The sequence below is a fragment of the Stigmatopora nigra genome, chromosome 3, assembly GCF_051989575.1.
Source record: "Stigmatopora nigra isolate UIUO_SnigA chromosome 3, RoL_Snig_1.1, whole genome shotgun sequence".
Classification (NCBI taxonomy): Eukaryota; Metazoa; Chordata; class Actinopteri; order Syngnathiformes; family Syngnathidae; genus Stigmatopora; species Stigmatopora nigra.
Window position 1 is genome coordinate 11,129,274 of NC_135510.1, and position 27,945 is coordinate 11,157,218.

General features: G+C 40.0%; 2 protein-coding genes and 1 long non-coding RNA gene across 9 annotated transcripts in view; 2 read left to right on the forward strand and 1 right to left on the reverse strand.

Annotated features, from left to right (window-relative positions):
* Window positions 1–19,743, reverse strand: part of LOC144194381 (uncharacterized) — a 30,622-nt gene extending 10,879 nt beyond the window's left edge. For 2 of the 7 annotated variants that reach the window (XR_013325874.1, XR_013325873.1), the window contains exons 1-4: window positions 18,980–19,742; window positions 18,630–18,709; window positions 13,322–13,430; window positions 853–998 (exon numbers count right to left, since the gene is read on the reverse strand). This is a non-coding gene — a long non-coding RNA (uncharacterized LOC144194381). Of the gene's footprint in view, window positions 1–852; window positions 999–13,321; window positions 13,431–18,629; window positions 18,710–18,979 lie in introns of all 7 variants that reach the window. The other 5 variants (XR_013325877.1, XR_013325878.1, XR_013325872.1 and 2 more) reach the window with 4 other exon arrangements.
* On the forward strand, window positions 19,064–22,725 carry obi1 (ORC ubiquitin ligase 1). Its single transcript, XM_077713437.1, has 6 exons — window positions 19,064–19,231; window positions 19,418–19,553; window positions 19,722–19,813; window positions 20,098–20,319; window positions 20,426–20,514; window positions 21,090–22,725. The coding sequence occupies exons 1-6, from the start codon at window positions 19,160–19,162 to the stop codon at window positions 22,387–22,389; spliced, it is 1,911 nt and encodes a 636-aa protein (XP_077569563.1). The 5' UTR covers window positions 19,064–19,159; the 3' UTR covers window positions 22,390–22,725.
* Window positions 22,726–23,824: 1,099 nt separating this feature from the next.
* Window positions 23,825–26,889, forward strand: pou4f1 (POU class 4 homeobox 1). Its single transcript, XM_077713182.1, has 2 exons — window positions 23,825–24,159; window positions 24,565–26,889. Exons 1-2 carry the CDS (start codon window positions 24,037–24,039, stop codon window positions 25,579–25,581), a joined length of 1,140 nt encoding a protein of 379 aa, XP_077569308.1. The 5' UTR covers window positions 23,825–24,036; the 3' UTR covers window positions 25,582–26,889.
* Window positions 26,890–27,945: the final 1,056 nt, after the last annotated feature.

Genomic DNA, 27,945 nt, shown 5'->3' on the forward strand with positions numbered 1-27,945 from the left:
TGTCTATTTTCAATGTTGTCACTGTGCTTATATGGGGGGGGGGGGGGGGGGGGGGGCTTTGCTGCTCAAAATGGATACATTTTTTTTCAATCTCTTTTTTTCAGCACTGTGAATGACAAGTTTTTGGTTCAGGCTCTACATGTACCTTGCTTTGTCTAAGAAATCATCTGGGGGGCTTCACCCTAAACAAAATCATGTTTCATAATGTATACGTATACATCTACAAAAGTACAAATTTAGCTGACAATATCCAATCCAGTTCTTTAAACTATATTTATAAGTGACTCTTGACATTTCTGTCCATTACAGTATTCCCTCAATGGTGTCTGTAAGGTTTACAGAATATATAACCTGATCAAGACACAAATAATGGAGAACTTAGAAATACGTTCATAGAGAGGGCTGCCTAAAAGGAAATGATTTCTCAACGCTAGTGATTAAGAAGAGTTAAGTGTGTGCATAGATTCCCACATGCACCATGCAATGCAGCAAGAGTTTAGAATGCGTCCCAGCTGATTTACCACTGGTGCCCAATCATTTACATTGTAGTTATCTGAAGAAAGGAACACGAGGTGATGTGACAACCACACCATATTGATTGTTTTGGCCTGATTAGCTCCCACTGTCAAAGCAAACTAATCAGATACATCGATCATGAAATACTTTTTAATGCTTCCCTTGGCAATAATATGATTTTTCTCAAGTCAAATAACTGCTTATCTATTGAGAACGTGTGGCCAGATATTTGAGATTTGAAGATTTCCTTAGGGATACCAGAGACTCAGTAGCTGGATGTTTTTAAAAAGCATTTAGCATCACTCAACTGACCATGATGAAATGCTATTTCATTACCTGAAGAACCACCATGATTGCTGTACACTTGATTTGTAGGACTCATAGAAAGCAACAAGGGTTGTTACACGCCACACGACACCTTTGAGGGCTTCATCACTTGCTTTGCCGCTTTCATTTTTGTCCAGAAGAGGAGGCTGCGTTCCCTGCAAACAACAGAAGGCTGTCAGTAAGAAGAAATACAGTTTAGTCTAGCTAAGAGACTTGACGCCATTTACAGATCAAAACGTGAAGAGGTAGCTTGAAATGGACTTCAATGTATGAGATATCCAGATTATATTTTTTATTTGTTTTGAGCTGTGTATTTGGATTTTCAGTCAACCTAAAAGATTACATGATTATAAGTTAATTTGTCACAACATGATTGCATGACAATTTATCAGTTCTATTATGCAAATATTCAAAAGGTCAAAACTCACATACAGTATAAAGCTGAGGTGAACAACTCTCGTCATTGAAGACCCCGATCTCAGTTTGTTTTCCATTTTCCCATCCTTTACCACACCTGAATCTCCTGAATCAAATGATCAACTCTTCAAGCTTAATAACGATCTTGATTATTTGATCCAAGTGTGTTGCTGCCGGAATGAGCTTGAGGCCTGAGATTCTTGGTAAAGAGTCAAATCAGGGCAGCCATATTTTTCTGGCATTCAAAAATGCACCTTCTTAACATATAGGGACAGTGGCCATTACAGTGGACATCTATTTAAAAGACAGAGTTGGGCATGGTGCTGGAGCCTATCCCTATGGGCACCAGATGGGGGGTACCCTGAATCAGTGGCCAGCCAATCACAGGGCACAAGGAGACAGACAACCATGCACACTCACAATCATACCGAGTGACAATTTAGCACGTACAACCAGCCCACCTGGCATGATTTTTGGCAAGGAGGAAGAAACAATCGTACCCATAAGAAACCCATGCAAGCCCGGGGAGAATATGCAAACTTGAACACCACGAGGACCCAACTGTGATTGAACCATCGACCCCAGAACTGCGAGGCCAGGGCACCATCCACTTCACCAATGCGCCAACCACTTCTCCACTGTGCCAACCACAAAAAAATGTAAAATTTCTGATTCAACTCAATTCAATAGTTTTAATGTTAGAATATCCTGAAAAGAAGTTTAATAAGAGGACCCCATCCCCCACCACAGACACACACACACACACACTGGGCTCATTTGTACTGTGACAACCCTTAACACTGAGCATTGTTTAATTGATTATAGATGTAATTTTCATTATTAACAACAGGGGGCAGGATCCATACATTGATTAAACATCCATTCTTTGCAGGACAAGTAATTGTGCAGTGACTGGAATTTGCACACAGCTTTAAAGACTTCAGCTTTGTTGTTGTCATCTGGATTACACTTGACTGTAATTTACATTGTGTGTTTTACATCATCAAAATTATGTTTATATCTAAACCAGCTGCAATATGTGAACAACTTTGGTACATGTAACATTCTCGGTAATATCTGTGCTCGTGCATTGAAGGGGATCACACATAACCGTAGTGTAACATTCCTTCCAGCCTGCCACAGCCTCAGGCTAAGCATCAGAACAGTGCCTTGCAGCTCCTCCTGTGACAAAATATGCACGTCTCCATTCATATCTGCTTTATTGTCACTTGTCATATGGCTTTAGCTGCTTATCTATCTTGTGAGTTTTTGTTGGAAACATTAGGCAGTTGCCTGTCTCTTTTGATTCATCTCAACCACCTTCCTTTATGACTGTTTAAAGCTTTTTTTTTTGCTCGTTAAGTCAGAATGTCACAATGGTGAAACTACCTCACGGCCAACATTATTTCTGTTAGCATAAGGAAAAATATTTCATGTATTATATTGCAGCTTTGCAATAAAAATGGTACGGTTCATATCTTGCTGGAATTTTTCAGGTTTTGTTTTCATAAGAAATGCAGAGAAGGATTTCTTCCCCTATACGAAGGTGAAATATGTCCTGTCATTATTGTTTGTTTTAATAAGCAATAGATCCAAAACACTATTTAAAAGATGTCTATGGTATGATTGAAAAGTGGTACAGCCAAGGATGAAGATGGATTTGCCTATTGAAGCACAGAAATGGTCTCTATTGAAATTTCTGTGATGGTGACACTAAATTTGGTTCAATTTAACCCTCAAATTTCACAATCTTTTTTTGTACCTTCAAAGACTTGAAGGTAAAAAAAAACCTGTGAAATTTGGCTAAATGAAGAGATTTTGGCCCACTTCTTTTTCTGAGAAAAAACTAAAACTAAATTCAATTATAGCATTCAGTTTTTATTGAAATTTCTATGATGTTGACACTAAATTTGCAAGTATTGAACGGTTCATCATAATGGAATGAATGCTATAATTGAATTTAGTTTTAGTTTTTTCTCAGAAAAAAAATTAGGTCAAAATCGCCTCATTTTACCAAATTTCACGATCTTTTTTTTTTACTTTAAAAGACTTTAAGATACAAAAAAGATCGTGAAATTTGGCAAAATGGGGACATTTCGGCCCACTTCTTTTTCTGAGAAAAAACTAAAACTAAATTTAATTATAGCATTCTGTTCATTATGATGAACCATTCAACACAAATGTTGTGTCAACATCACAGAAATTTCCCTCAAGGTCATCGTCTTAAAAACTTTTCTTGTGATCAAATAATTCGCAAATTTGATCCTAGGAAAGACAGAGAGAAATGCTCAAAACAACACCAGAAAAAAAACATCCGCCAAGATGCAGCAGACAAATGTAGCCAGATGTCCTCCGGAGGTTGAAAACCGAAAGGAAGTGCCCTCCTGTCCCATCATAATGCTCGACAGTTAATGTCTCATGCACCCATCAACATTTGAGCAGTTCTTATGCATGGTGATGTGTGACTTAAAAGCCTGCTTGGTCACATCTGATTAGCTGATGCCTAATCAGACAAGTCCCTACACACGTGAAAAGCTGAGGTTTACTCAGGAGACAAGCACATCTGAACAGACATGGGACTTAAAAAAAAACGGAGCAAAAATGAGATACAGAATGTACACACAAGAAGAATTATCTTTGTTTTTCTTTCAACCAAATTGTTCCTGTGGCCCATCTGTTCAATGAGGTCAGAGTTAATTATTTCATGCTTTTTTACTGGACTTCCGAGACACAAACAAATGTACCTGTTAACTGTTTGATTGATGTCACCGTAAAACACAAATTGGACCAAATCATATGGTACTCACATTTATTGGCATCCAATATGAAAGCACCAAAATGTACCAAATACTTTTTATTTGAGAATATACAAATTGAGAAACAATAAAACTTCTAACCATAGCTTGGAGGTAAACGAATCACTTAATCCTTTTGAAAGATGGCACAAATGGTCATCATTTTGTGGCAAGAGAGACTCATTTGTCCATTATATGTCCATTAGTACAAAGGAGACAGAGTGATATAAATGGAAAGTTGCGACCATGTTTGGTTTCTTTGCGTATAAACCGAGGCCACAAGATGATGAAAACACTTTTTGAGGCACTGTTTTAAGAGGTTTAGGAAACAAGGCAAAGAAGACAACTCAGAAGAGGATATGACATCAGACAGGCTAGGAGAGGCCTGTCGTCAAAGAGCATCAGTGCAGCCACAGTAGGTCCCTGCATTCTAAAATATTGAAAAGCTTTTGTTGTGCCTAGTTAAACATTCACTGATGTGACACAAACTGTGAACAATGCCATTTCACACGCACTGAAAGTCCTCTCGCTTTGTATTATTTATGATCAAGAACTGCAGAGTCGGTACACTGTTTTCTCTTAACATCGCTGAGCTTTGTATAAGAAAGAAAAAAAACAAGGAAAATGAATTAAATGAGGAAATGTCAAAAATAACATACTGTTCATCATAAGATAAAAAAAGCAAATCCCATCAGCCTTTTCAAAAATTACAATGCCATATCTTAACGTTATGGAAATATAATTCCCTCAGTTGTTGTCTGGAAATAAAGAGTTGTTTTTCCCCCCCATATAAACGATCATATTTTCAAGATAGTCTTGAACAATATCTCACGGAATGCCTCTAATGCCTTACCTTGTTTTAACTATGCCACACTATTGGACAAAAAGAGGTCTAACTAGGCACTTTAAAAAAGTAAAACTAAAATATATGTTGAGGGTTCACAATTTTAGCAAGGCATAAAGAATTGCAGTCAAAAAACACTACAAACGGATGTCTGAATAAACACTTCAATTCATATTTCTAATATTATCATGTTTAGTTCAATGAATAAAAGAATGACGTTGTTAAATCCTACCTAGGCAGCTCTTGCAAATGATTAATTTTGGCAGCACTTGCTTGTGCTGAGCTGATCAGTAGTGTGGTTCATTGCAAAATGCTCTCATAATGAATAAGTCATTTCATCATCTCTCTTGGGAATCTAATTCCTACTGACATTTAATGAACACATTTTTAGAACACATGGAGGTATGGGTCAGCAATTCAAATGGGAGCTTCATATTTGGTGTGTTGGCATGTATACTGTGTGTGTGTGTGTGTTATAGACAAAACAAACCCAAACGGAGCTTCCCAGAGACACTTGGACCATGATTGTGTAGGTGGCATTTAGGGAATCCTCACACAACAGGGGTCAATTTATCTCCAGGTCACTGAAAATGACATCATCAAACCGCTATTAACTCGGCAAATAATTCTAGCTCTGCTGCCTCTCTATTGACGATGCCTTTGCTCAAAACAAACAGACGGTTCCTGGCTTTGCCCTCAATCTAAAAACCCTAACCTCGGCATGGATGACAGAGAAATAGCCATCTCGACAGCAGAGGACTAAAATTGAACAACTAGAAATGACACCGCAAACAATCTTGAGCAACCATTTTACTCTCACCTCTGCCTTTACCCTTCACCATCACTTTTCTCCTTCTAGTGAAATTGCAGTCTGCTCTTTTATCCACACAACCTTCACACTCTCATGATATCAACTAAGATTTACACAACTCAAACCAGCAATTTTAATGATAACACTCAATTTTAGAACATACCGTATTCTGGAACAAGCTCAGTAAAAGACATACAAGGCCTGCTATGCAAAAGGTGCTGCCCAATGTTTTTTTCCCCTAGTCTTCAGCACCACACTTGAATAATTAATGTGGTCTTTCTAATACTAAATAAAGTGGATGTCACTGCACTCCAGTGCATTTTATCTCCCACCCGGTCCACTATAATTGCACTTTTAATGGAGCACCTGTTCATTAGATAAAACAATATAACTTTTCATGAAAGCTGAGGAAAACACATTTTATTTACATAGATTGCAATTCTCATTTTACAACTATATTGCTTCCATCTTAAAATATATATTTCTAATTATATAAATATAAGAAGACAAAACCCAACCTCTCCCGACGGAGCCCCCTTAATGACCACATATTGTATATTCCTGCTGTTTCAATTTGAAATGGCATTGCAATGCAATAAAAGCACGGATGTAGTAGGAAGGTTATGGCAGGAGCATGACGCATGATCAATAGCCACGGTGACTTGCTCCTCCTCACGTGCACCTTCAACCGCATGGCCACCTTTACCCCCGATCAATGAACTTTCCTGAGTAAACAGATCTGTCCCAACGCTCGCCGTTCCTCATTGTAAGAGGATCCCACTCCTCCTCCTGCTCCTGCTTGTCCAGGCCAAGTCACATGGAGAAACCAGATAGTTTCTTGCAGTCTTATTGCTCTGCTCCTAAATATTCGCCGAACTAAGAAGGCTAAATAAAGCCCGAATACATCATCGGCGTAATCTCCATCATCTCCATCACTGATATTATGTCCTCGAAATGAGGTACTCTAATTACCACTGATAGCTACTGTATGCTGTTTTCCTGGGTCAAGTTATTATTAGGAATAAAATAACCAGAAGTACTGTCTATAAACCCAACTATTTTTTATTCTAAATTTATACACAATTGTGCAAGATATTGATGTGCTAACCATTTTTCTTTAGTGAAAGTCCTCTTGAGATGCTTGATTCTTGAGTATATGTTTGTAATGCACTTCTCAATGATTAAGATGAGGATTTTTCCTTTAAAAAATAAATTGTCAGGCTGTAAAAGTTTGAATTTGCGATACCTCAATTATGAGATAAGTTCTTTAACTCGTCTAGGTTGCCAGAGCCCTTTAGGCGTCATGAACTATGTTTGCAGAAATAAATCAAATATTTGCATTAACGTTGTGCACTTGTACTAAAGTTCTTTTACTGGTACTACAATAACATGTACTTAATTTTCCTCAACTATAGTTACTTGTACTATGTACATGTGTACTTGCATGTACTAAAATGTGTATCTGTTTACTTCATGCACGTGAACTTATTGTACCTTACTGTATTAGTACTACAAGTACAAGGGAATATGAAATGAAAAATGCACTCATTCTCACTTGATTGTTATCACGTGAACCAAAACCGCAGATCATTTTAAAAATTTGAGCTAAAACATGGTGGCGTGAGTATAATGGTAATTTTTATTCATTTAGAAAATATATTAAGTCTGCTCACAACTTCTGACAACATGAAATTCTGATGGATAAACTGTGGATGTCAGCCAAGTGTTATCCCGACTTCTCACATAAAAGATTTCAACAGCACTCAGCCTGGCAGCCGAGTGAGAAAGACGAGGCCCCTCCATCATCACATATCTCATACACTGGCTTACTATTTTATTTAATCTTCCATCTGGAAAGCCAGTCTGCTAAGACACAGCATTAAATGTGACCTGTTGGATTCTTAATGAAATGTTCTCATCCTTCCCTTTCATTAAAACTTTTGAGACTTAGACACACCTTCAGGAGACGTTAATAGACTTAAAATGTTCCATTAAAAATTATTGTTATATTTTATGTCTCTTCATCTATTCAAGGTAACTTGAACAAAAATCCCAGGGTGCCAGAAAACATCAAACTATTCATTCTAGCAACAATCCAGCCACAGGAAGGGGAGATGTAGACCAATCTATATCTCCTGTGACCCTCAGTAACATGTCTTTAAGCTCACTAATTAGATTTGGAGATACCACGTTAAGGGATGGCCTCGCAGGCCAGTTCGCCATCACAAATGGATCTGCTTCATATTGGAGATTAATAGAGAAATGTGTAATCTTACCCATGATTGAAGCTATGATCTGGTTAGTGAGAAACATGATGGATGTTGCGCTGCTGGTGCAAGGGAGTTGTCCTAACCCTTTTAAGACAAGATTGCTTTGCAGGTTATAGGCAGTTAAAAGGCACTGCGGTGCAGCAATCATAATAGCCGACATGTATGAGCAGTCCCTTGATAAATGAATGTTACGTGCACCTAACTTAATCCAAGTTTGTCGAACCTCTTTAATGACAACTTGAAGTTGCTCGTAATAACAGCCTTCTTCAGAAATCCATATAACCCTCTACTTCAATTAAAAGGAAATCTAGTCGCAGCCTTTATATTGTATTTCTTTTGAGCGTGCATGTTTTTGAGCATGTTCAAATTAAAGTATATACTGATAATAATATGAAGTAATAACATCACTTTGTTAAGTATCCTTGAGCAAGATACTGAACCCAACGTTGCTCCTTTATGCTGCAAAATGAGTTGTCAATCCCCGAAAGGTGGAAAAGCACTACACAAGTTTAAGACCATTTTCGAATATGGGCCCAACTTATATACCAGAATTTACAGTATTCAATAATGACAGGGATAATTATAATAACAACAATCATAATCTTAATAAAGTAATAATTAAAGCCATTTTATTCCATGGTTATAGTTTATAAGGCATTCAGCCTGTCCACTTCAGTGTTGAATAATAGTAGAGCATCCACCCATTGGTTTAACATAAAAAAATCTAAATCTTAGGTGGTTAATTCACAATTGTAGGTTGTGTGAAACGATGTTATCGAATCTGCATTTAGTGTTAAATCACAGAGAAAAAAAGCTTCTGTCACCAACAGAGCCTTGTTAGTCACTCTTGATACATAATGACTCATGCCTCACGGGCAAACTAATTATCAGGTGCTTAACAGGCTGAACCTACAACACAGCTGCCAAAGACCTGTGAGGGATAGTAGGCACATGACCACCACCTTCATCTCATCTTCTTCCTGTCTTGTTTTCTTCTCCTTGCTTTGCTTCTCTCCCCCTTTTCTGTGTTCTCCCAGAGTACCAGCTGGGAAACTGGCCTTGGGATATGAGCTAGAAGCATACAACCATATGCCAGACATTTTCATGGAAGGTGTGTAGCAGCGAGTGGGGGAGGATTATCTTTTTGAAATGTGTTAGAAGGTAATTGCTAAGTAGGACACTTATCTAGTAGGGGTTTGTGTTCCTTTTTCTAAGCAGCTTTTTCAAAATCACAAACGGTTTTAAATGAAAAAGAATATCCGTCTGTTTCAAGCACAAAACAAAACGAAAACACTACAAAAAAAGGAAGGGCGACTGCAGGGAAGACTGCTAAGACACAAACACAGCTTGCTCATTAGTTACTTTGTTTTTGGACTTGGGCCAAATTTCTCTGGGTCATAAACTCATCTAAAACAGGGAATCTAAGTTGCTGAGCCAGCAAACTGTTGAGAACACGTACAACTCTTTTCAGCACAGTCTATTATACTCTTATTCGAGCCACGCCAGCCCTTGTCAATTTGTTTACAAGGGAAGAGCAAATGCATCCGCTGCCAATGGAAGATTGTCTTATTGATTTTGAATGATATCTGCCACAAGATGGCTGAGGTAGCAGAGGTCAAAGATCAAATCACTGTCGGACAGTTTGTCAAGGACTTTATGATTTTTTTTCCCCCTCAAAGCCAATGACATAAATTCAACTATAATCCAAGGTGGATAAATTGAGCTTTTTACGGAAGTGTTTTGTGTCCTTTTGCTTCCAGGAGCGAAAAAAATGGTGCTATTTATCTCTTAAAATACTATGATATAAATAGAATAAATCTCAAACAATATTATACAAAAAGGATTCTTTTCCAACAAACTTCTTCAGACAACAATATACCCATCTGAAATGGGATTCAAGATGTTTAAAGGTCCTAAAGGCAGCCATTATAAACTTTCTCTGCCCGTGTGCTTTGTGGGACAGCTTATGGGAGAATTCAATCACTAAACAAGTGCCAAACTCCTGAAATGATCGCTTCTAACCTGAGCTCTTTTTACTGTTATTACACTGAATAGACTTGCGCTTTTGGGAGTTATTACACTGAATAGACTTGTGCTTTTGGGAGTTATTACACTGAACAGACTTGGTCTCTGAACAGGTGAGGAACCCACACAGAGGCTATTTGACCTATTCGTGGCTTTGTCCTTTATGAATGAGCTCTGTGCTACCTTCTGCCATTCTTCTGGACATATTCTTTCTGTTCCCCTTATTGCCCTGCTTCTCTCGTTAACCTCTCAGCTGGCTGAATCAAAGTTTAGGACAGAGAGGAGAACCTCAGATACAGCCATTCAGATAAGAGGGAACACCCCACACCCTCTTATAGCCTCCAGCCCAGAGATATATGGATCTGCGGGGGCTAATAGCAAAGTATTGACAGGGAAATGGTGTGCTTATCCTTCTACTGCATGCTGGGGAGAGCTCCCCAAAGCAGATGGGACATACTTTGGGGAGAGGTGGAGGAGGAGGGTGAAAAGATGCAGTAGAATTGCACTGGGACAAATTACAGTCTTTATTGCTTTATTTCAGCTAATTTGTCTGTGCATTTGAAACTAAAAGCTCACGACACTCAAATCCAGACAGACTACGAACCAAATACTGTCAACTCGGTATATAAAGTATGTCTTTTCAGTCTGTCTTATCTGATCTATCAATCATTCAGCGGTTGGATAACAGGGTCATGGTATATAACTCTCCACTTTCCGAATGTCAACACTACGTCAATGGATTGGCGATGTGCATTTTCTTAAGCTTGTATTTGACTGCATATACTATATTTGGCTTAGAGGAAGATCTGTCTCTCGTTCTTTGACTCTTGAGGGTCATAAGTCCCTAGCCTTTCAAAGTTATTCAATATTCTTTCCTGCTCATTAATAGAGCTGCATTTATCATGAACAGAAAAGACAGCAAGGCGGCCAGAAGGTACAACGGTATAGAGATTGTAACTGTCACTCTTGGGCAGTAATCCACAACACAGTGACAAGTGGATATCTGGCATTACATGCAAACGCAGCGGTGCAAAGTTTAGTAGTATATAGTTTTTTATATATACATATATATCTATACACACACAAAAGTAAATATACAACAACACAGTATATAACTGCATATCACTTCAAAAGATGTTTAAATTTACACATTCCTCATGTTGGATATTTTCTTAGGAACAGAACTATTGCGTGTGGCAGTTTTTTGACAACATACATATAGGACAGGAGTATAAAGCTCCATCAGCGGGTCTTGGGCAAAGACAATGTATAGTTTCTTGCCAGGGGGCGCAAAGCACTATGCTGGGCCTTGTCTACGACCATGATTACACACTTGACATCTTTATAGCGTCATGGCAGACGTCCTCTTCAACATAACTGGAGAGGGGAACACAGTGCACCAAAGTGGCCCCAGAGTGCTCGATGTGGGCCATCAGAGTTTTGTGTTGACATAATTAGCCTGCTTAGCTGCCATCTGGGCTGTAGTTGTTGGCGGGTGGTATGAGCCAGGTGCTTCATGGGTAATACCAAAGAGAGGCATAGAGCAGATGTGCATGGGTAAAGCTGCATACTGACCCTGGCGTGGATCTTGAGTGAGTTAAATCACCCCCCAAAAACAAACAAATAAACTTAGTCTGAGTATTTTGACACCTTCAAACTATTAAAATAATCTGTTAAGGTAGTTTAGAAAAGGTGTCATTTTCTACTCTTAGATAATCCATGGTAGAAAAATAAGCACTGTAAAACTACAGTGTAATACAGATGCTGAATCTGAGGTATCCGTCCAAGATAACACGTGCCAAACAAACCAAGTAATCACCACTGTTATCGAGTAAAAACAGGTGCCATTTAATTGCTGCCACGAAGCTCCAAATTGGTGGACTTTCTGGAGCAGTTCAGTTGGCTAGTAACTTGATAAGGCTGCTGGATTTACTCGATGAGGTAGAAAGTTCCTGAGCAAGCAGCCGGCATGTGGTTGTTGTTCCCAGAGGGGTGGGAAACCGTATCTGCCCTGCAGGAGCATCCTCTTTGGTAAGCACTTCTTATCCAGACCATCACTGCAGGCCGATAGCAGCAGGGTAATATCCAGTAACTGCAGCTTTATGTGCGATCCAATACTTGGATCAATCCTTTGGTCAGGAGGTTCGCCATTAACCCCTGAGATCTCTTTCTTGTCTACCCTTTGTTTTCAAGTAGATTGAATATGTTGTTTGGAGACTGTAGCTGGAATAGTGCTTTATGTAAAGTAGGAAGAAACATCCCTTAGAGATCTCTAAATTGCTTTGGTGAGCATCTTTCAACCCATAGTGAAATACAATGCACATCTTATACTTAAAGGAAAAATATTTGACTGCACTCTATAGCCCCCAAATTAGGAAATTAGCAACATAAACAAACTATGGATGTAGAATTCAAGACAAAAAATAGAATGCAAGACAAAAAATAAAAATGCACAAATAGCAGTTTTGGATAGCTGGGATTAAATACATGTAGAAAAAAAGCAGAGTATTGATATTATATCAATTTGCCAAGTAAAAAAACGGCCAATAATTAGACCACATTTGTGTTGAATTACACTCTCCCCAAACTGTGTTATGATTTGCATTGTTTCAAATTATATTTTGTATGTCTAAATGTATGTCCAGTGAAAATATGCCTGTGAAAGTGTGTGTTCTGCTTCTAAAGGCAGGCACAGAAAGGATTGCATTGCGCGAGTACAGAGTGGTGCAACTGCATATTTGTGTTTGAGGGTACATGCAGGCAGGGAAGCTAGAAATATGCATAAAAGAGATATTGGGAATGGAGAGAGACTTTCCTTAAAACTCCCAATACTTTAGGGAATTTTGCCCTATATATTGTCCCATATGACTGAGCAGAAGAAAGGCAGGCTGAACCAAAGACATCTCTGCAGAGTATCTGTAGTCCTCCCATGGAATATAAATGGGTTGTCACTGAATTTGGTGCCATGTGGTTTGCTAGTGTCAAACTAAGCAGTAGTGCATTCTTAAACATTGAATTCCACACATTGCTCAAAATTAGAATAAAAAAAAACATGCAGTGATCAAACAAACTATCCCAATTTGATATTTTATAGCAGTGTTTTTTCTTGTGGAGGATTTTTAAATGAATGTCAAATCTCTCACCCTTTCTGGGTTGGAGAAAGCACCAGTAAAGATATTTGTTTATTATATTATACGGTCAATTGTAATGATACACATTTAACTGTATGTATATATTTATATTATTCTAATATTAGTTTTTTTTTTTTACATCTTAACAGAGACATACAGAACCAAGTCAAAGAGAGTTCACCTACCTTGAGTACAACTTCTTAGCTGGGCCAAAAGTTTTCAGTGCTGGTTGACGGCAATATCAAACATCACATGAGTTGAGTTGAGCATATGTTGGTATTTCCGGGCAGACATCTGAGGGCCACAAGAAAGTTCAAGTCATTCCAGCGGTAAAAGCACACGAGTGGGAGCCGAATCCGGGCTTGTCGGAGGTTTGGTCAGTTGAGCCCAGCAGTGGAGACCTCGGGACAGGCACACGGGGAGACGGACTGAGCCAGACTGGGCTCTGCTGCAAGGCTTTTTCGCCTCTCCTTTACTGAATGAAAGCAATCCCTAAGAGTGAATGGGTAATGAGAGACCGGCTCCTGAGATTTTAGCTTTCTTAATCATGTTCATAATTAATTCAAGAACATTGATAATTTCATTACATTCTTTTTGTCTTATCAATAAATGATGTGGCTGCACTTTTGGTCTTGTGTATACGGACGGGAGAGAGGGAGGAAGCAAGGGAGAGAGCGTCAAGAGAGGTAACACTGCACTAAAAGCACAAGAGATGGAAAATGATACAAACAGGGAAGTGGTAATTATAATCTTTGACCAAGCCACTGGCTGCACAATATGAAGTCAAGTGGCTACAAATAATTAATAAGGCCTCCTGGTGTGTGTGAGTGCGTATGCATGGGGCTGGCTGGCTGGCTGTGTGTGTGAGCTGGTGGAATTTTTGTTGTTGTTGAACACACCCGCTATTAGCAGATATTTGATCAAATATGAAAAATGATTCATCAAGGACATAGAGATTTTTTTCCTCAAGCCAGTTTATATGTATGTTATGTTTGAATAGTTTTTTTATGCAATAGACGTATCATTGCACAAGGCTGGAGGACGACTGTCTTATACTAATGTCCTTCAGATCTAATAAAGGTTCAGGTTTCAGGGAGATTAGTGAAATGAAGGAGACCACTCCACTCTACTCTCTTCACATTTTTGCCCTCTGTCAGGTCAGAAAACAAAAGAAAAAAAAGTAAAGTACTTTTTTTTTTTACTCTCTCTCTCTGTGTCATAGTTTCCAGGTTTTTGGCAGCAGGAGTAATGAGATAACATGCATTTTTAATAGGTCATTTTCCGAATATTCAGTCACCCTTCACCTTGGTTATGGACCGTGCATGTGATTAATTAAACCGTTTGCTGATCAAACGTGCACTGAAAATAGAAGTGATGAAATGGATACTCCTGTTCCCTAAAATTAGCATGATCGAATCTCTGAAACTCCGAGCAAGATGAGAATAAAACATGGACGCTTCAAATTATCACTTAACTGCAAACTCACAAAAATTAATGTCTCTTCTTATAAAAAATATTGCTACTTTTATACACTCAAAAACAAGAGGAGCCAGCATATCAAAATTGTGGATATTCATTCATAGTAGATTGTACTCACAGTTAACGTGTGTGACTTGCAAAGAACTTGAAAATGGCTCTTTCTGGAAACAGATCTCCTAAATTTGGGCTTATTATTTACACGCAAACTTTTATTTAGGTAACTCTCTTGGTCATATTTAAAAAAAACCTTTAAGGATAGAATGCAATATTATAACATTGGTGCATGTAGATAAAAAATACAATGTACTTCCATTATTTAGCCTATATCTCATTTGTACTAAATGGGAAGGAGAATTAGAGTCATTTGTGCAACACAGGTCTATTTAAGTTCCACCCGTTTTTAATGGATTTGGAATTGATTACTATACTGACGTGTAGAGTTCTATGCCGCATTAGAAATTCAAAAAACTTATATCCCATTTCTTGCTCATATGCCACAGGCTCTTGTCTTGAGATATGACCAGCCAACCATGAGAAATATTAAATGAAATACAAAAGTAAAGAGGGAAATATACAGATTTACAGCAGGCCATTTCGACAGTAGACTTGATATAAGGGGTTCATAACAAGTTTTGCATTTTATCCTTCGTCCCCTTCATGCACATTTTCATCATATTTTATGTGATCTATGCATGCAGTACTCATCCCGATGACGTGTCCTTCTCATACGGATTGCAACAATACTTGTAATGATGGTCCTTCCCAGTTGTGAAGAAAAGCGAGCGGGAGGCTATACTATTAGCATAATACCCTCACCCTCCTTCCACTGTCCCAAGGGACCAAGTGGGCCTGCATGGGGATGAGGGGTGTCTTGGCTGTGGAGGGGACTCAACCGGCTGCTGGACCTGCAGGCTTAAAATGTGTGTGTATGTGTGTGAGAAAGAGGGACAAGGCTGAACTTGCCTGTGGGCAATGTAATAAAAACGCCACACGCTGCTGGTGGTGACGGTGGCACTGCTGCTATTGCTGCAAAGGAGGGGATAAATATAAACTAGGCCTGCATCAAAGAGACGGCCCTCCAGTCACACCGTGACTTACGCCCTAATAATTAAAGCCCTTTCCAATAAAACAGGGGGTTGTAGCCATGCATCTATTTTACTTGTGTTTGTAGCTGCACTGGGACTGATTCAGTATTTGAATTGAGTTGCTGCTGTTTTTTAAAATTTAGTGCATTTGGGAAAAGGTAATCAGTGGAAATAGTCATTTTTAGTTACCTTGAATTTTATATTTTAAGATGATTTTAAGTTACTACTTGGCTGTCAACATTGAATTTCATCACGTGATGGGAAATTGGTGGAAAATTAAATTAAAATATCTCAATTTTTAAGTATTAACTCATTGGCTCCCATTGATGGCGATAGACTCCAATCTAATTGGACTGGGATGGCAATCACTCGATCACCGCTAGCCCCCCAGTCAAATTGGATTGGACGTCGTCAATGGCAGCGAATGACTTATGGGCTCCAAGAAACAAAATAATGCAGGGTTATAAGGATATTGATCCCCTTAGTTAAAAACCAGTGCTGTACTAAGAACCCAACATAGAGTTACAATGTTGGGATAATTTTGGTCGAACTGGAAAAATCAACTGATCCACAAAATTAGGTAACTGTGACCCACATGCAACAATGTCATTGGTTCTCTCCAACACATTTGTGCTCATCGGTTTATATTATTATAAACAGATGCACACTTATCCACCTCTTCCGGTACATAGCTAGCTAATCATAAGAATACAATATAAAACCCTCCAACTCTGTGGTGGGTGAGGTCTTTACCACCTTTTATTTACTTCATCTTTTTTCAATTTGTTGTTCTCAATAAAGTTATCAAGATGGCCGTGTAACTGGTATAAACGGACATTATATTGCAGGCTAGACTGTTTTACCTAAATAGAAATCATGCAATTCCAAAAACACATGGAAATAGGTGAACTCCAGATTAATATTAGTGGATTGTGTCAGTAAAAGCATTCAGCACCAAACATTACCTAGAATTTCTGTATTTTGGTCAACCCCTGTGTAAATTACATCTTAATTACTTGTGAATCCAACTGATTTGTGGTTGTGAAAAGGAGACAGAGAAAAAGGTACAGAGGAGAACAGGAGGAGGGCGGGGTGGAAGTCCAGGCATGGGGTATCAAACTAATTAAAGCAAGCATTTGTCAGAGATTAAGCCTTGAACAGAAAAGGTCATCTGAACACCAGCGCTCACTGTTTCGCTGCTGTGCTCTTAGGGCAGTCTAAACCTTTCCAAGTTAAATGGTAAAGATGCTATTTGGCAGCACTGGGAGGATGAGGGGGGGGGGGGGCATGCTCACCAGTGCTAAGACGGACGTCCAGGTCGTTGGTGACTCGCTGTCCATTACACATGCTGGTCAAATCTGGCAATTGCTGCCATTTAAGGATGAAAAATCACTACTCGGGCAAGATCAATAGATGCAGCTGACTGTAGCAACGTGATTAATTGACTGTCACCAATTAATGTTCATCTTGTTGTAGAGGACTACAATTTCAGTTAGTCAGGTTAAAATAAGTCTGCATAGACTGGTGAAATTATTATATGTAGTTACTATATACAAATTGTATACAGCGTACTTGTTGATTTGAGTAATACACAAGGCTTCAATAACCTGGAATAATGCATGGGATTACAGTCGAAATTATGATCCGATTTGTTGTTCTTAGACTGAAATGGATTTCCATGGCATATAAATTCTCCAAAGTGGCATCACACACGGCCAAATAAACTAACACTTTTTCCCACACATTGCACCCCCCTCCAAAAAAACCTGAACCTTAGACACATGAATTAGAAAATGGTTCCTTGTCTGTTTCATTAAGAAGTTGGAAGCAAATATATTTGTAAATAAAACATTTGAGATATGGCGCAACAATTTCTTTTGAAATAAAATCGAAATATTTCAATGTGTTAACTGTTTATTAGTCAAAGAATGTCTTTTATATGAAGCTTTTGTGTAATTCCTAATGTCTCCAAGGCACACTTAAACATACTGTTACACTAGTTAGTAGTGCTATGCTTACAGACTGGAAACTGTGTAAGAGCTTCATTAAGAAGCCAGTCAATTCTCTCAAGAGCTATCACTCATATCTAAACCAACATATCCTGTACTTCATTTATCTCAAACTAGGACATCTCTCTAATGCAATTAGCATTGACTGGTGGGAACTCTTTTAGTTATTTCATTGTAGTATTCTGTTTGCATTAAAAATAAGATACAACACATTGTTGTTCCTTATGAGACAGTCCAGGTCTAAGATGTATTCTATAAATCAAGATATTATAAATAAACCATGTGACATCTGACTAATGGGACATTATAGAGTTTAGTCAATATAAAGTGCATGGTAACCAGTAAGAACTGATTTTTTCCCCCACATTTATTTTTAATTCAGAAAGTCCATCTTCGTTCTTAAGTTTTCACTTAAGTTAGACTGCTTGGAACTTTCGTTGAGCAATGTTTTTTTGTTTTGTTTGTTTGTTTACAGGTTAAATTTAACCAGAATGAAAAGCATGCGTAGAATTGTAAATGCTGCATTATCTGCTGGATGAATATTTTACCAATTGGAGGCCCATGGTTGCTATTGTTTCACTTTTAACCTTTATCTTCAAAGTTACACTGTATTATGCAAATAACATCCTATTTCAAGCAACGGAGTTGTGATGAGCAATAGGCTGCAGGGATGCTGTAGCATTCCCCTTAAAAAACACACTTTTTTTGCGGGTGAGGATGAGGGGAATTATCCATATGACATTATTGTGTATATCTGTGCCACACATGTACATATCTGCAACACTTTTAAGATAATATGGTGAAGTTCATTGACACAAGTTTAAATGTCCCCAACAAAATTACAGCAGTCACTTTTAACATACCATATAGTTTTCCTAATCACATTACTATTATTATGATTTTTTTCCAAATCAACTTACAAATAGAGGCCAGGCGGATGAATGGTGAGCATGTTGGCCTCACACTTCAGGGGTCCGGGTTTGATTTCAGGTCAGTCCTCCTGTTTGGGGTTTACACGTTGCATTGAACAATCACATGTTGATTTTCCTTATACAATGAAACACCCCCACAAATGTTTAGATTAACCGATTAATTAATTTAAAAATGGAGTCACATAACACGAGAGGGCCTCAAATCTTGCAATAAAGTACACTGCTATTAAGTTGATCTTGAGTCTCAGTATGTTTTGTGTGTCCATCTTTTGTCTGTAGGTTTTTTTCCCCCCAAAAATCTCCAGAACACAATTAAAGAAAGATCTTAATATACATACGCGTAAATGTGCTGAGCTCGAATTGTTTGAGATGCACGTCAGCAGGCTGATCTTAATGACGCAACTTTTTGGTTTTTGAGACTTTCCGTAGTTCGTTTTGGATTTCCGCCTCAGTTTGGCGCGCTCTTCGACACTTCCGGTTGGCTCATTTGAGTCTCCTTCACCGACGCGCACGGAAAGATGGCTCTCAACTTCCCAACTTCGACGCTATGTATGACTCTCCCCATATCGTGTCAGATATGCCTCGGAAAGGTAAGGATCCACATCCCAGTCGTTATTACAAAAGATCGAAAGAAAAAACATTGCTTTTAGAAGTTCCACCTAGTATGCAACGTTTGTCCATGCACAGACGTCAACTGCCACATGTGAAATGTTCTTTGATCGTTTCATCTCGTATAATGGAAGAGTGGCACCAAATGACTTTTGAATGGATTGTAGGTCAGGCAACCGGTCATTTGTGGAAACCACCACGTGTTCTGCTCGTCCTGCATGGAAATGTGGTTAAAGAATTCCAGCCAGTGTCCCTCATGCCGAGTCCCCATTACGATAGAGAACCCTTGCAGAGAAATTCTAGGTGAGGTATTGGCTGATACACAGTCCGATCAGCAGCAGATATTTGGACATCCTCTCAAACTGTTTACCCTTCCTCTTTTTTGAATAATAAATATTTTGTGTGCCAATCTCATACCACATTATCTTACTAATATTTACACACTAATCTATCTTGTGTGTTCTGCTACAGGAGGTACAAATGACAGTGATCACGCTGAGAGCCCCACTGTGAGAAAATGTCTTCGGAAAACTAGGGGAGAGCTCCTTCTGCGTGATTATGAGGTATAAGTCCACCTGGCCTTATTGATGAAGTAACATAATTATTTAGAACAACAACAACCCTTCATTAATGCCATTACAGAAGTGAAGAATAAACACATTGTAGAAGGCTCAATCGAATATGATTCTGAAATGGCACCAATTTTCTGTTATTAATATTCTTTTTGGCGGCCCTGTATTAGCTGGGATAGACTCCAGCACCCCCGTGACCTCTGTGAGCAGTTAAGAAACTGAAGGATTAATATTATTTTCTAGAAATGGGAATGGAATGCAATTTGTCTTGACAGGATGAAATTGAGGGTCTCGGCAGAGAAAATGAAGAGCTGAAGTCCAAAAACCAGAATCTGGAGTTGCAACTGAGGACAGCCTTGGATCCGAGCAGTATTAACTCTGTGCATGCAGATGAGAAAAGAGTGGATCCGAGCTGCATAAAGGAATTGACAAACCGGTTGCAAATAGCCAATGATGCTTGTGATAAACTTAAGCAGGATTTTGACAAGCTTAAGCAGGCATGTATTTTCAATGTTATTTCATTATTAGTTTGTTGTTGTTATTTGTTAGATTTTAGAATGTCCAACCAAAGACGAGAGATAACGGTATTCTTATCATCCCCAGACAAATAAAGCACTGCGATCTCAAAATGTTGATCTGGTGCAAGAAAATACGAGACTGAAAGCTGAGGTGGTGAGCAGATCCCCACAAAAGTAAGTATCTTCTGTTAGTGGGCAAGTACTGTACAAAAGCCTTAGTTTGATGTATACATTTCTTTTGATATCGAAAAGTTTTTCACATTGAGAGCAATTAAGAATTTAAGTCATTGGTTGAATGAAGTTAGGCATTTGAGGATATGTAGTAATGAAATGTTTGCACAACGGATGGATAACTTTATTCATCCGGTATTCGGGAAATTTCATTGTGGCAGTAGCAAGAGGGTGATTAGACTGAAAAGGAAAGCAAAAGCACAAAGTACAAAGTAAATTGAGAATAGCCAAATCAAATAATTAAGACATAAAAGCAGCAAAAACAAAAAACGAGCAAGAGTGGACGACGCAACCGCCGCCGCTTGCGGCCGCTTGAACTGCGCCATCTTGGTTGCGGTAGCTAAAACAGATACACTTGACTTTTCATTACATTATTGCTACTGTTTGTGCACGTTTCTAAACCACAAGACTCTTGAAAAATATGATTAAAATGTCAATGATATCTGATGACAGTGATCTTGTTGGAAAGGATATTGTTTATAAATTTAAATTTAAAAAAAAATCTGTTTCATTGTCAGGTTTGGCCGTTATACTGTTGCTGCCTTGGAAACAAAAATCCAGCAGTACCAGAGAGACCTAGACCACTTGAATAAGGCACTGGAGCGCAGTGACCAATACATTGAGGACCTGGAGAATAGAGTCAGGACGTCTGAAAAGAGATGTGCAGAAATGCAGGAGTCATCTAAGAAGACACCGGGACAAGAATCTCTTACCCAACAGCAAAGACTCCACATGATGATGATGAGAAGCTTGAGTGATAACGAGCGGGGCTCAATCTGCAGCAATCCTGAAGCTGATGCATTGACATTTTCTACAACTCATAGCTCGATGTTCTTATCGTGCACGGATCACAAGGACACTCTCAAAAATCCATGTGGGCTTTCCAAAAATGTGGCGGACATGGATGGCACATCCTTGGACTTCTTGCCTTCCACGCCATCCTCTGCCTTTCGTTCCCTGACACTGAGAAGCCCCGGTGTGCGCGAGAAGAAAGTGGCGTTCAAACCTGTTACTCATCTCAGAAGACTTGATTTTGGCGAGGTTCCCAGTCCGGGCAAAACCACTACAGAAACGCAGTTAAGCAATGGCGACATGTTCCCCAAGTCTTTGCCTACAAATACAGATGATGGACAGCCATTAAAACCTGTTTTTTGGGGAACTTGGAAGCACTCGGAATCAAATGAGCAATCCCCTCCTGGTCCGAGTAAAGAACATTCGGCTCCTGATTCCACAGCTGCTGGTTTTGCGGCTGACGGGCCTGACAGTTTCCAAAAGTCCAGCGAGGCTTCCATGGATGCTGCTTACCTCAACAAAATCTCTGAATTGGACTCCATGATGCTGGACGTGGAGAGCTCTAGTAGCCGTGGGTCTCAGCTCTCCTTGGCATCCCTTCCCGCCGACTTAGACCACACTCTTACCGCAGAACCGAAAAAGTCCGCTGATTTTGTAGTACAATGCGATACGGTTAGTGACGAGCCTACTGGAGAATGCACTGGAAAAGGATGTCCTCCATCTTTGGTGTCAGATGTAGAGGAGAGTGGTGTGCCCGGATGCGAGGAACACGGAGCGACTTCTCAGGTGGAAGAACTCTCTTTTGATCTGCTCTTTGACGCTCTTGAAGAAACCAAAGCCGGTCCCTCTGGCTCTGTCAGTCCAGCGAGCCGAAGCCAGGACCATGACCTCGACCTCTCTCCCTGTGAGAAACCTGTGAAAACATCAAGAGACAAACATGCGGTCAACGCTGGCCAGCCAACAAAAAGGAAGTCCCACAGCCCCTTTAACACTAGCAGCCCCACTAAACTCTCAAAACTTATGTGAAGTTGTCTAACACATCTGTCTTCTGCACTGAAACATGTTCTTGACACACATTGTTCACAGGGGTCTCCTATCTTAAAGTTGCATCTCTGTGACATAAGAGCAGGAAAATCATCCGACAATTGAAGTAGGCGTTCAATAGATTTTAAAGTCTCGCACTTAAAAAAAAGAAAATCTGATGGAGTTAAAGCTGTAAGACAAATATCGCTGTTTTAAGTATAGCACTGCCTGTCTATTGTTGGCACACTTACTGTCTGACCTTTTTGTCCGAAAAGTTGTGAGTCACAAAAGATGACAACCTACTGAGAGAGAAGAAAATAAAAACCTAATAAATGCGAATGACCTTGCACGAAGAAAAAAAATGTTTTTTATTCTGTGTACCGTGGTTACCGGTAAATGTCAAATGCTAGACAGAGTTTGAGCTCGTTCAATTTTTTGTTAAAGCGAAAGTGATTCCAAAAATATTGGTTTCATTCAGGGGCGAATGCTACTGATGTTGAGCATGACAATGATCCCCCTGATTTGTTGATTTTCTGGCATTCAAGGCAGAAAATTGGCTCATCTACTGCTTAATATTATGATACACAACCTCTCGCACACAAACGCACAGACACACAAACAGTAATTCAATTGTAGCAGAAAGCACTTTATTATGCAAATTTAACGATATCACGTGTATTTCACATACTGCTAATCGCTGGCATGAAATTTTAATTGGACAACCATTGTGGCCTGAATAAATGAAGTGTTAATTCATTGGGATTCATTAATTTAGGTAAAGACTATGTACAAGGTTACACTAGAGTATTAAATCAATTTGTTTAGTGCTCAACTGGAGATGGTGAGCTTTGTGGATAAAGGTGGTTTACCAACTCCTGGAATTGTCAACAACTTCGTTTGTACATAAGAACATGGTACATAGTTTTTTTTCCCCCACTTGATCGGCACAAAATTACCCCTATTCTGGACGCCCTCAAAATGTCAGTCTATCACATTGTTATATTTACTTGAGTGAAAAAATACATTCAGCTCTGATTGACTTTACATTTATAATATAGCACATTCTAAATACAACTGTTCTCATTTAATTTGATTTTTAAGATGGACTTTACTGGACTTCATCTCCAATCAGTGTATTCCTTACAGGTACCAAATTCCTACAGTGTGTCAAGAAGACATGGCCAAAATAAACTGCAACAATCCTCAAAATGTGGCCAGTTCCTTGGTAAGATGGAGCCACACCAGCTTTAAAAAAACGCAGACGTCTCGTCTCTTGACGTTAGTGGCTCTGCCCTGAGAGTACTCGTTTTTTTTTTAATCCGCCAGTCTGTTAACTGCTCTGGCACTTTAGGTCTCGCGAGAGCAAGCCAGGCTGGGCTTGACGAGATCTGAGGCGCTCAGGTGTAAGAGGCTCTCTCATCCCAGCAGAGGGAAACAGTAGACAGATAAGTGCGCGTGAGAGACTGCAGGCATCTCTGTGATCTCCGAGCTCAAGGCTCGATTGAGCGCACACAACACTTGCGCGCTCGGCGCCATCACACACGGATAGAGAAAAGATCACTGGCGGTGTCAACAACTGCTTTTTACGGCTTTTGGGGGCCGTTTCAGCCCGTTTCTCACCGCGCGCTTAAACTGGGGGAGCTGGCCAAGATGATGTCCATGAACAGCAAACAGGCGCACTTTGCCATGCATCCTTCGCTACCGGAGCATAAGTACACCACCCTGCATTCCAGCTCGGAAGCTATCCGGAGAGCTTGTCTCCAAACTCCACAGGTAAAAGATTTTGTTTGAAAACTTGCGCGGGTGTGGTGGTCCCCGGCTTCGTTACTGAGCGGTTAAACGTGCGCCAATTCCAAAGAGTCGCTCGGAGCGAGGCGCTTAATCTAGCGGTTTTTTTTTTAAATGTATTCCGCTGCAATCTCTGATCTTATTTATTTTTTGTTGAAAGGAGGCAAATGCCGACTTCACTATTTTGCTAAGAATTTTGATGACTTGTCGTTTCTAAAGGAATACCTCAGCTTGTGCGTTTATGTGTCGCAAAGTCACAATTGACAGCTGCATTTCTTAATATTCGCTTTTCTCCTCAAAATGAACACTGCATCATTCTCATTAGTATTTTTCTTGTTGTTGTTTTTGTCTGTATTGATTAATTTTTCCTCTCCATATTTACAACTGTAGCTGCAAAGCAACATTTTCGCCAGTTTCGACGAGACGCTCCTGGCCCGGGCCGAGGCTCTGGCTGCAGTGGACATCGCCGTGTCCCAGGGCAAGACACACCCGTTCAAGCCCGACGCTACGTACCACACCATGAGCACTGTACCGTGCTCGTCAACGTCCACGGTTCCACTGGCTCACCATCACCACCACCATCACCACCATCACCACCAGAACCTGGACACGCCGGAATTAATGGACCACATTACTTCGCCCTCTCTCGCCCTCATGTCCAGCGCGCACGACGGTACCGGAGGTGGAGGTGGCGGAGGTGGTGGCGGCGGCGGCGGTGGAGGCGGCGGCGGAGGCTTGATCTCCACCTCCTCCGCACACGCGCACGCACACGCACACCCGCACATGCACGGCCTGAGCCACCTCTCGCACCAAGCGGCCATGAGCATGAACTCGCCTCTCACCCACCACGGCCTCTTACCGGGGCACCACGGCGGGAGCCAAGTCGGCCCCGGCATGCCGGGTGGCGGCCTGCCGTCCATCAACGACTCAGACACGGACCCACGGGAGCTGGAGGCCTTCGCGGAACGCTTCAAGCAACGGAGGATCAAACTGGGGGTGACCCAGGCGGACGTAGGCGGTGCGTTGGCTAATCTCAAAATCCCCGGCGTGGGGTCGTTGAGCCAAAGTACAATTTGTCGATTCGAGTCGTTGACTTTGTCCCACAACAATATGATCGCGCTCAAACCTATCCTCCAGGCGTGGCTGGAGGAGGCCGAGGGGGCCCAAAGGGAGAAATTGAGCAAACCGGATATTTTCAACGGAGGGGAAAAGAAACGCAAGAGGACCTCCATAGCTGCTCCGGAGAAGAGGTCCTTGGAGGCGTACTTCGCCGTGCAACCGCGACCCTCCTCGGAGAAAATAGCGGCTATAGCAGAGAAATTAGACTTGAAAAAGAACGTGGTGCGAGTGTGGTTTTGCAACCAAAGACAGAAGCAGAAACGGTTGAAATTTTCTGCCTCCCACTGATACTCGGGGGTGAAAAAAAGAACCACCACACACACACACACACACACACACACAAATCTACAAATAAAATAAAGACACGCAAAAATAAAGTTGCTGTGACTGAATCGGAGGACCAATGGACATTTAAAAAGAGCACCATTTTTTGGTCTTTTGTCTCCGGCGAGTTTCTACGCTGGTGCGCAATGGGCTTCGCTCATTCTATAAGAGGCTTCATATATATATTCATTATTTTTTCACGTTATCGGTGAATGTGAAGTATGCAAAATCAGATTTCACCCACCTCGCGCCGTTCCTGAGAGGAAAAGTTTAGCGACGGTCGACGTTGCCTTTTAAAACACGCGAGGAAGAGTAAAATGCTATATAGCCAGTTTGTTTCTCCTCACAGGCCTATTATTATTTGAACTAATAGCCATTCACAAATTACCTCATTGACTGTCGTATATATTTGAATTTGGTTTGGCGTCTGTGGTTGTTGATTCTAGAATAATCCACATGACTGTTTATTTATTTATTTATTCATGTCTTTATGTATGATTTTGAGGGCTGCTATAAGTGAAATTTCGTTGCAGTGTCTACTGGTTAAACGAAAATCTAGGCCTGCGTTGGAATATTAAATCACATGCAGCATTTGATCATCTACAGGCTCTCACGTCTGGAGATATATTTATTTCAATTTGCACAAAATACCCTTTATTTATACGAAATGTTCACATGGTTTTGTAAATACAAAAACATCACTTTATCACAAGATTGGAGTTGGTTTAGAATTAAAATGATTAGGTGGACACCACCTTTGGATTCACAAACTAAGGTTTAAAAAAAGAAGGGGAGAAAAATCCATCTGAGAGCACGAAAAGCCTTGTCTGCTGATACTAAAATGTATTTTCTGTGTTTTAGTTTGCAGTGCAAGCACTCTATGCATTGGAAGAGCAATTATGACTACTCCTTGGTACACAGTAGAACTGTCTACTGCTATAGAACTTGCCTTGTGATGGTGTAAGTCACTGTTAACTGCCTGTTTTCACATTAAGATCACCACGTTGTTTGTCGTGTTAAATGTGAAGGAAAACGTTGTAAGTACTATTTTTTTTAATTTTGTGCACAGGTATGTTTACAAAACTGGGCGTCATGGAAATGTCTCTTTCACCCACTCGTCTCACAACTTGTTCCCACAAATTTGCCGTCCATTTTCTTTGTTTCTAACTTTCAATTGTATTTTTCATCCTGTACGCCAAATTCAACAGGGAGGTGTGTTCCAGCATTCTTCTAATAAATCGATAAATTAAAGTTTGTCTTTCTGCTTGTGAATGGCCCACTAATTAAGACATTTCGTGTGGTAATTAATTAATTTACTGAAATGCTCGCTTTGTGATTTTTATTCCCATAATGAATTTTAAGGCCTTTGTTTGACTATGTGAAAATGAAAAAAAGAATGAGATTTTTGTATCAACGAGTAAACGTGTAGGATAGAATATAAACAGGAAATGCTCAGTTAGCGTAGTGTGATTATAACATAAAGGGAGATACACACACACACACACACTATTTTTCCTCCAACTCCTAAATCTTTTATAAAGGCTGCTATGAAAAACAGTGACTGAATTTTAAAAATCTTTCGTAGAGGGTAAAATGCTCTTTCGACGCCCCTTACTCACACAATTTTCTGTTTACAAAGGAAACGTCACCATCTTTCTTTTTCATTTGTTCATGTTCTAACATTTTCTAAATGATGCAGATTATTTACAATAAATGTAAATAATGTTTCAGAACATGGCAAAGTGCGATTGAAATGAGTTTCTTTTAATTTCCTCTATATAGTACATTCGGAAAATCCATGTCAGATTAGCATGTTATTTGGAACGCCGCAGCTCCACGGCAATCATTTCAGCACCACGAACAGCTCCGCTGACGGACTAGGGAATGATGCATTATTGAAAACCTATATCAAACAGCTCTGGGCTGCTGTCTCTCTGCACAGGGGCTCTTGGATGAAGTCGGACGGTCTGCCTGCACAATAGCCTCTAATATGTTAATGGCCGTAGGGGATGCCTGAGGTTCCGTCCCCAGCTGGCTCGCCCACCATATGTCAGCCTGTTACGACAGAGGCCTCTATTAATCAGAGCCATATTTCATCAGTAACTTCACCGATATCATAACCCTTAAAGCTCCATTAATAATAAGATAAGGTGTCGTTACTTCTTGGGCCCGTTAGGCCTGCATTCTTAACATTTAGGTGACGTGAACTCACATGAAGGGTAGCTCGTTGCACCATCCACGATACTATAAACATTAAATTGCATGTTTTCTTTTCCATTTATAGTCTTAAGCAAGCAACGTTCGAATTTAATTCACTGTTCAGCTTTG

What these genes read in the sequence shown, in the direction of transcription:
- pou4f1 (XM_077713182.1), top strand. Translation starts at nt 24,037, where the DNA reads ATGATGTCCATGAACAGCAAACAGGCGCACTTTGCCATGCATCCTTCG. An exon ending in CTTGTCTCCAAACTCCACAG is followed by an intron (nt 24,160 to 24,564) that starts GTAAAAGATTTT and finishes TTACAACTGTAG; the next exon opens with CTGCAAAGCAACATTTTCGC.
- obi1 (XM_077713437.1), top strand. Translation starts at nt 19,160, where the DNA reads ATGGCTCTCAACTTCCCAACTTCGACGCTATGTATGACTCTCCCCATA. An exon ending in TCCTTCTGCGTGATTATGAG is followed by an intron (nt 19,814 to 20,097) that starts GTATAAGTCCAC and finishes TTGTCTTGACAG; the next exon opens with GATGAAATTGAGGGTCTCGG. An exon ending in ATTTTGACAAGCTTAAGCAG is followed by an intron (nt 20,320 to 20,425) that starts GCATGTATTTTC and finishes TATCATCCCCAG; the next exon opens with ACAAATAAAGCACTGCGATC.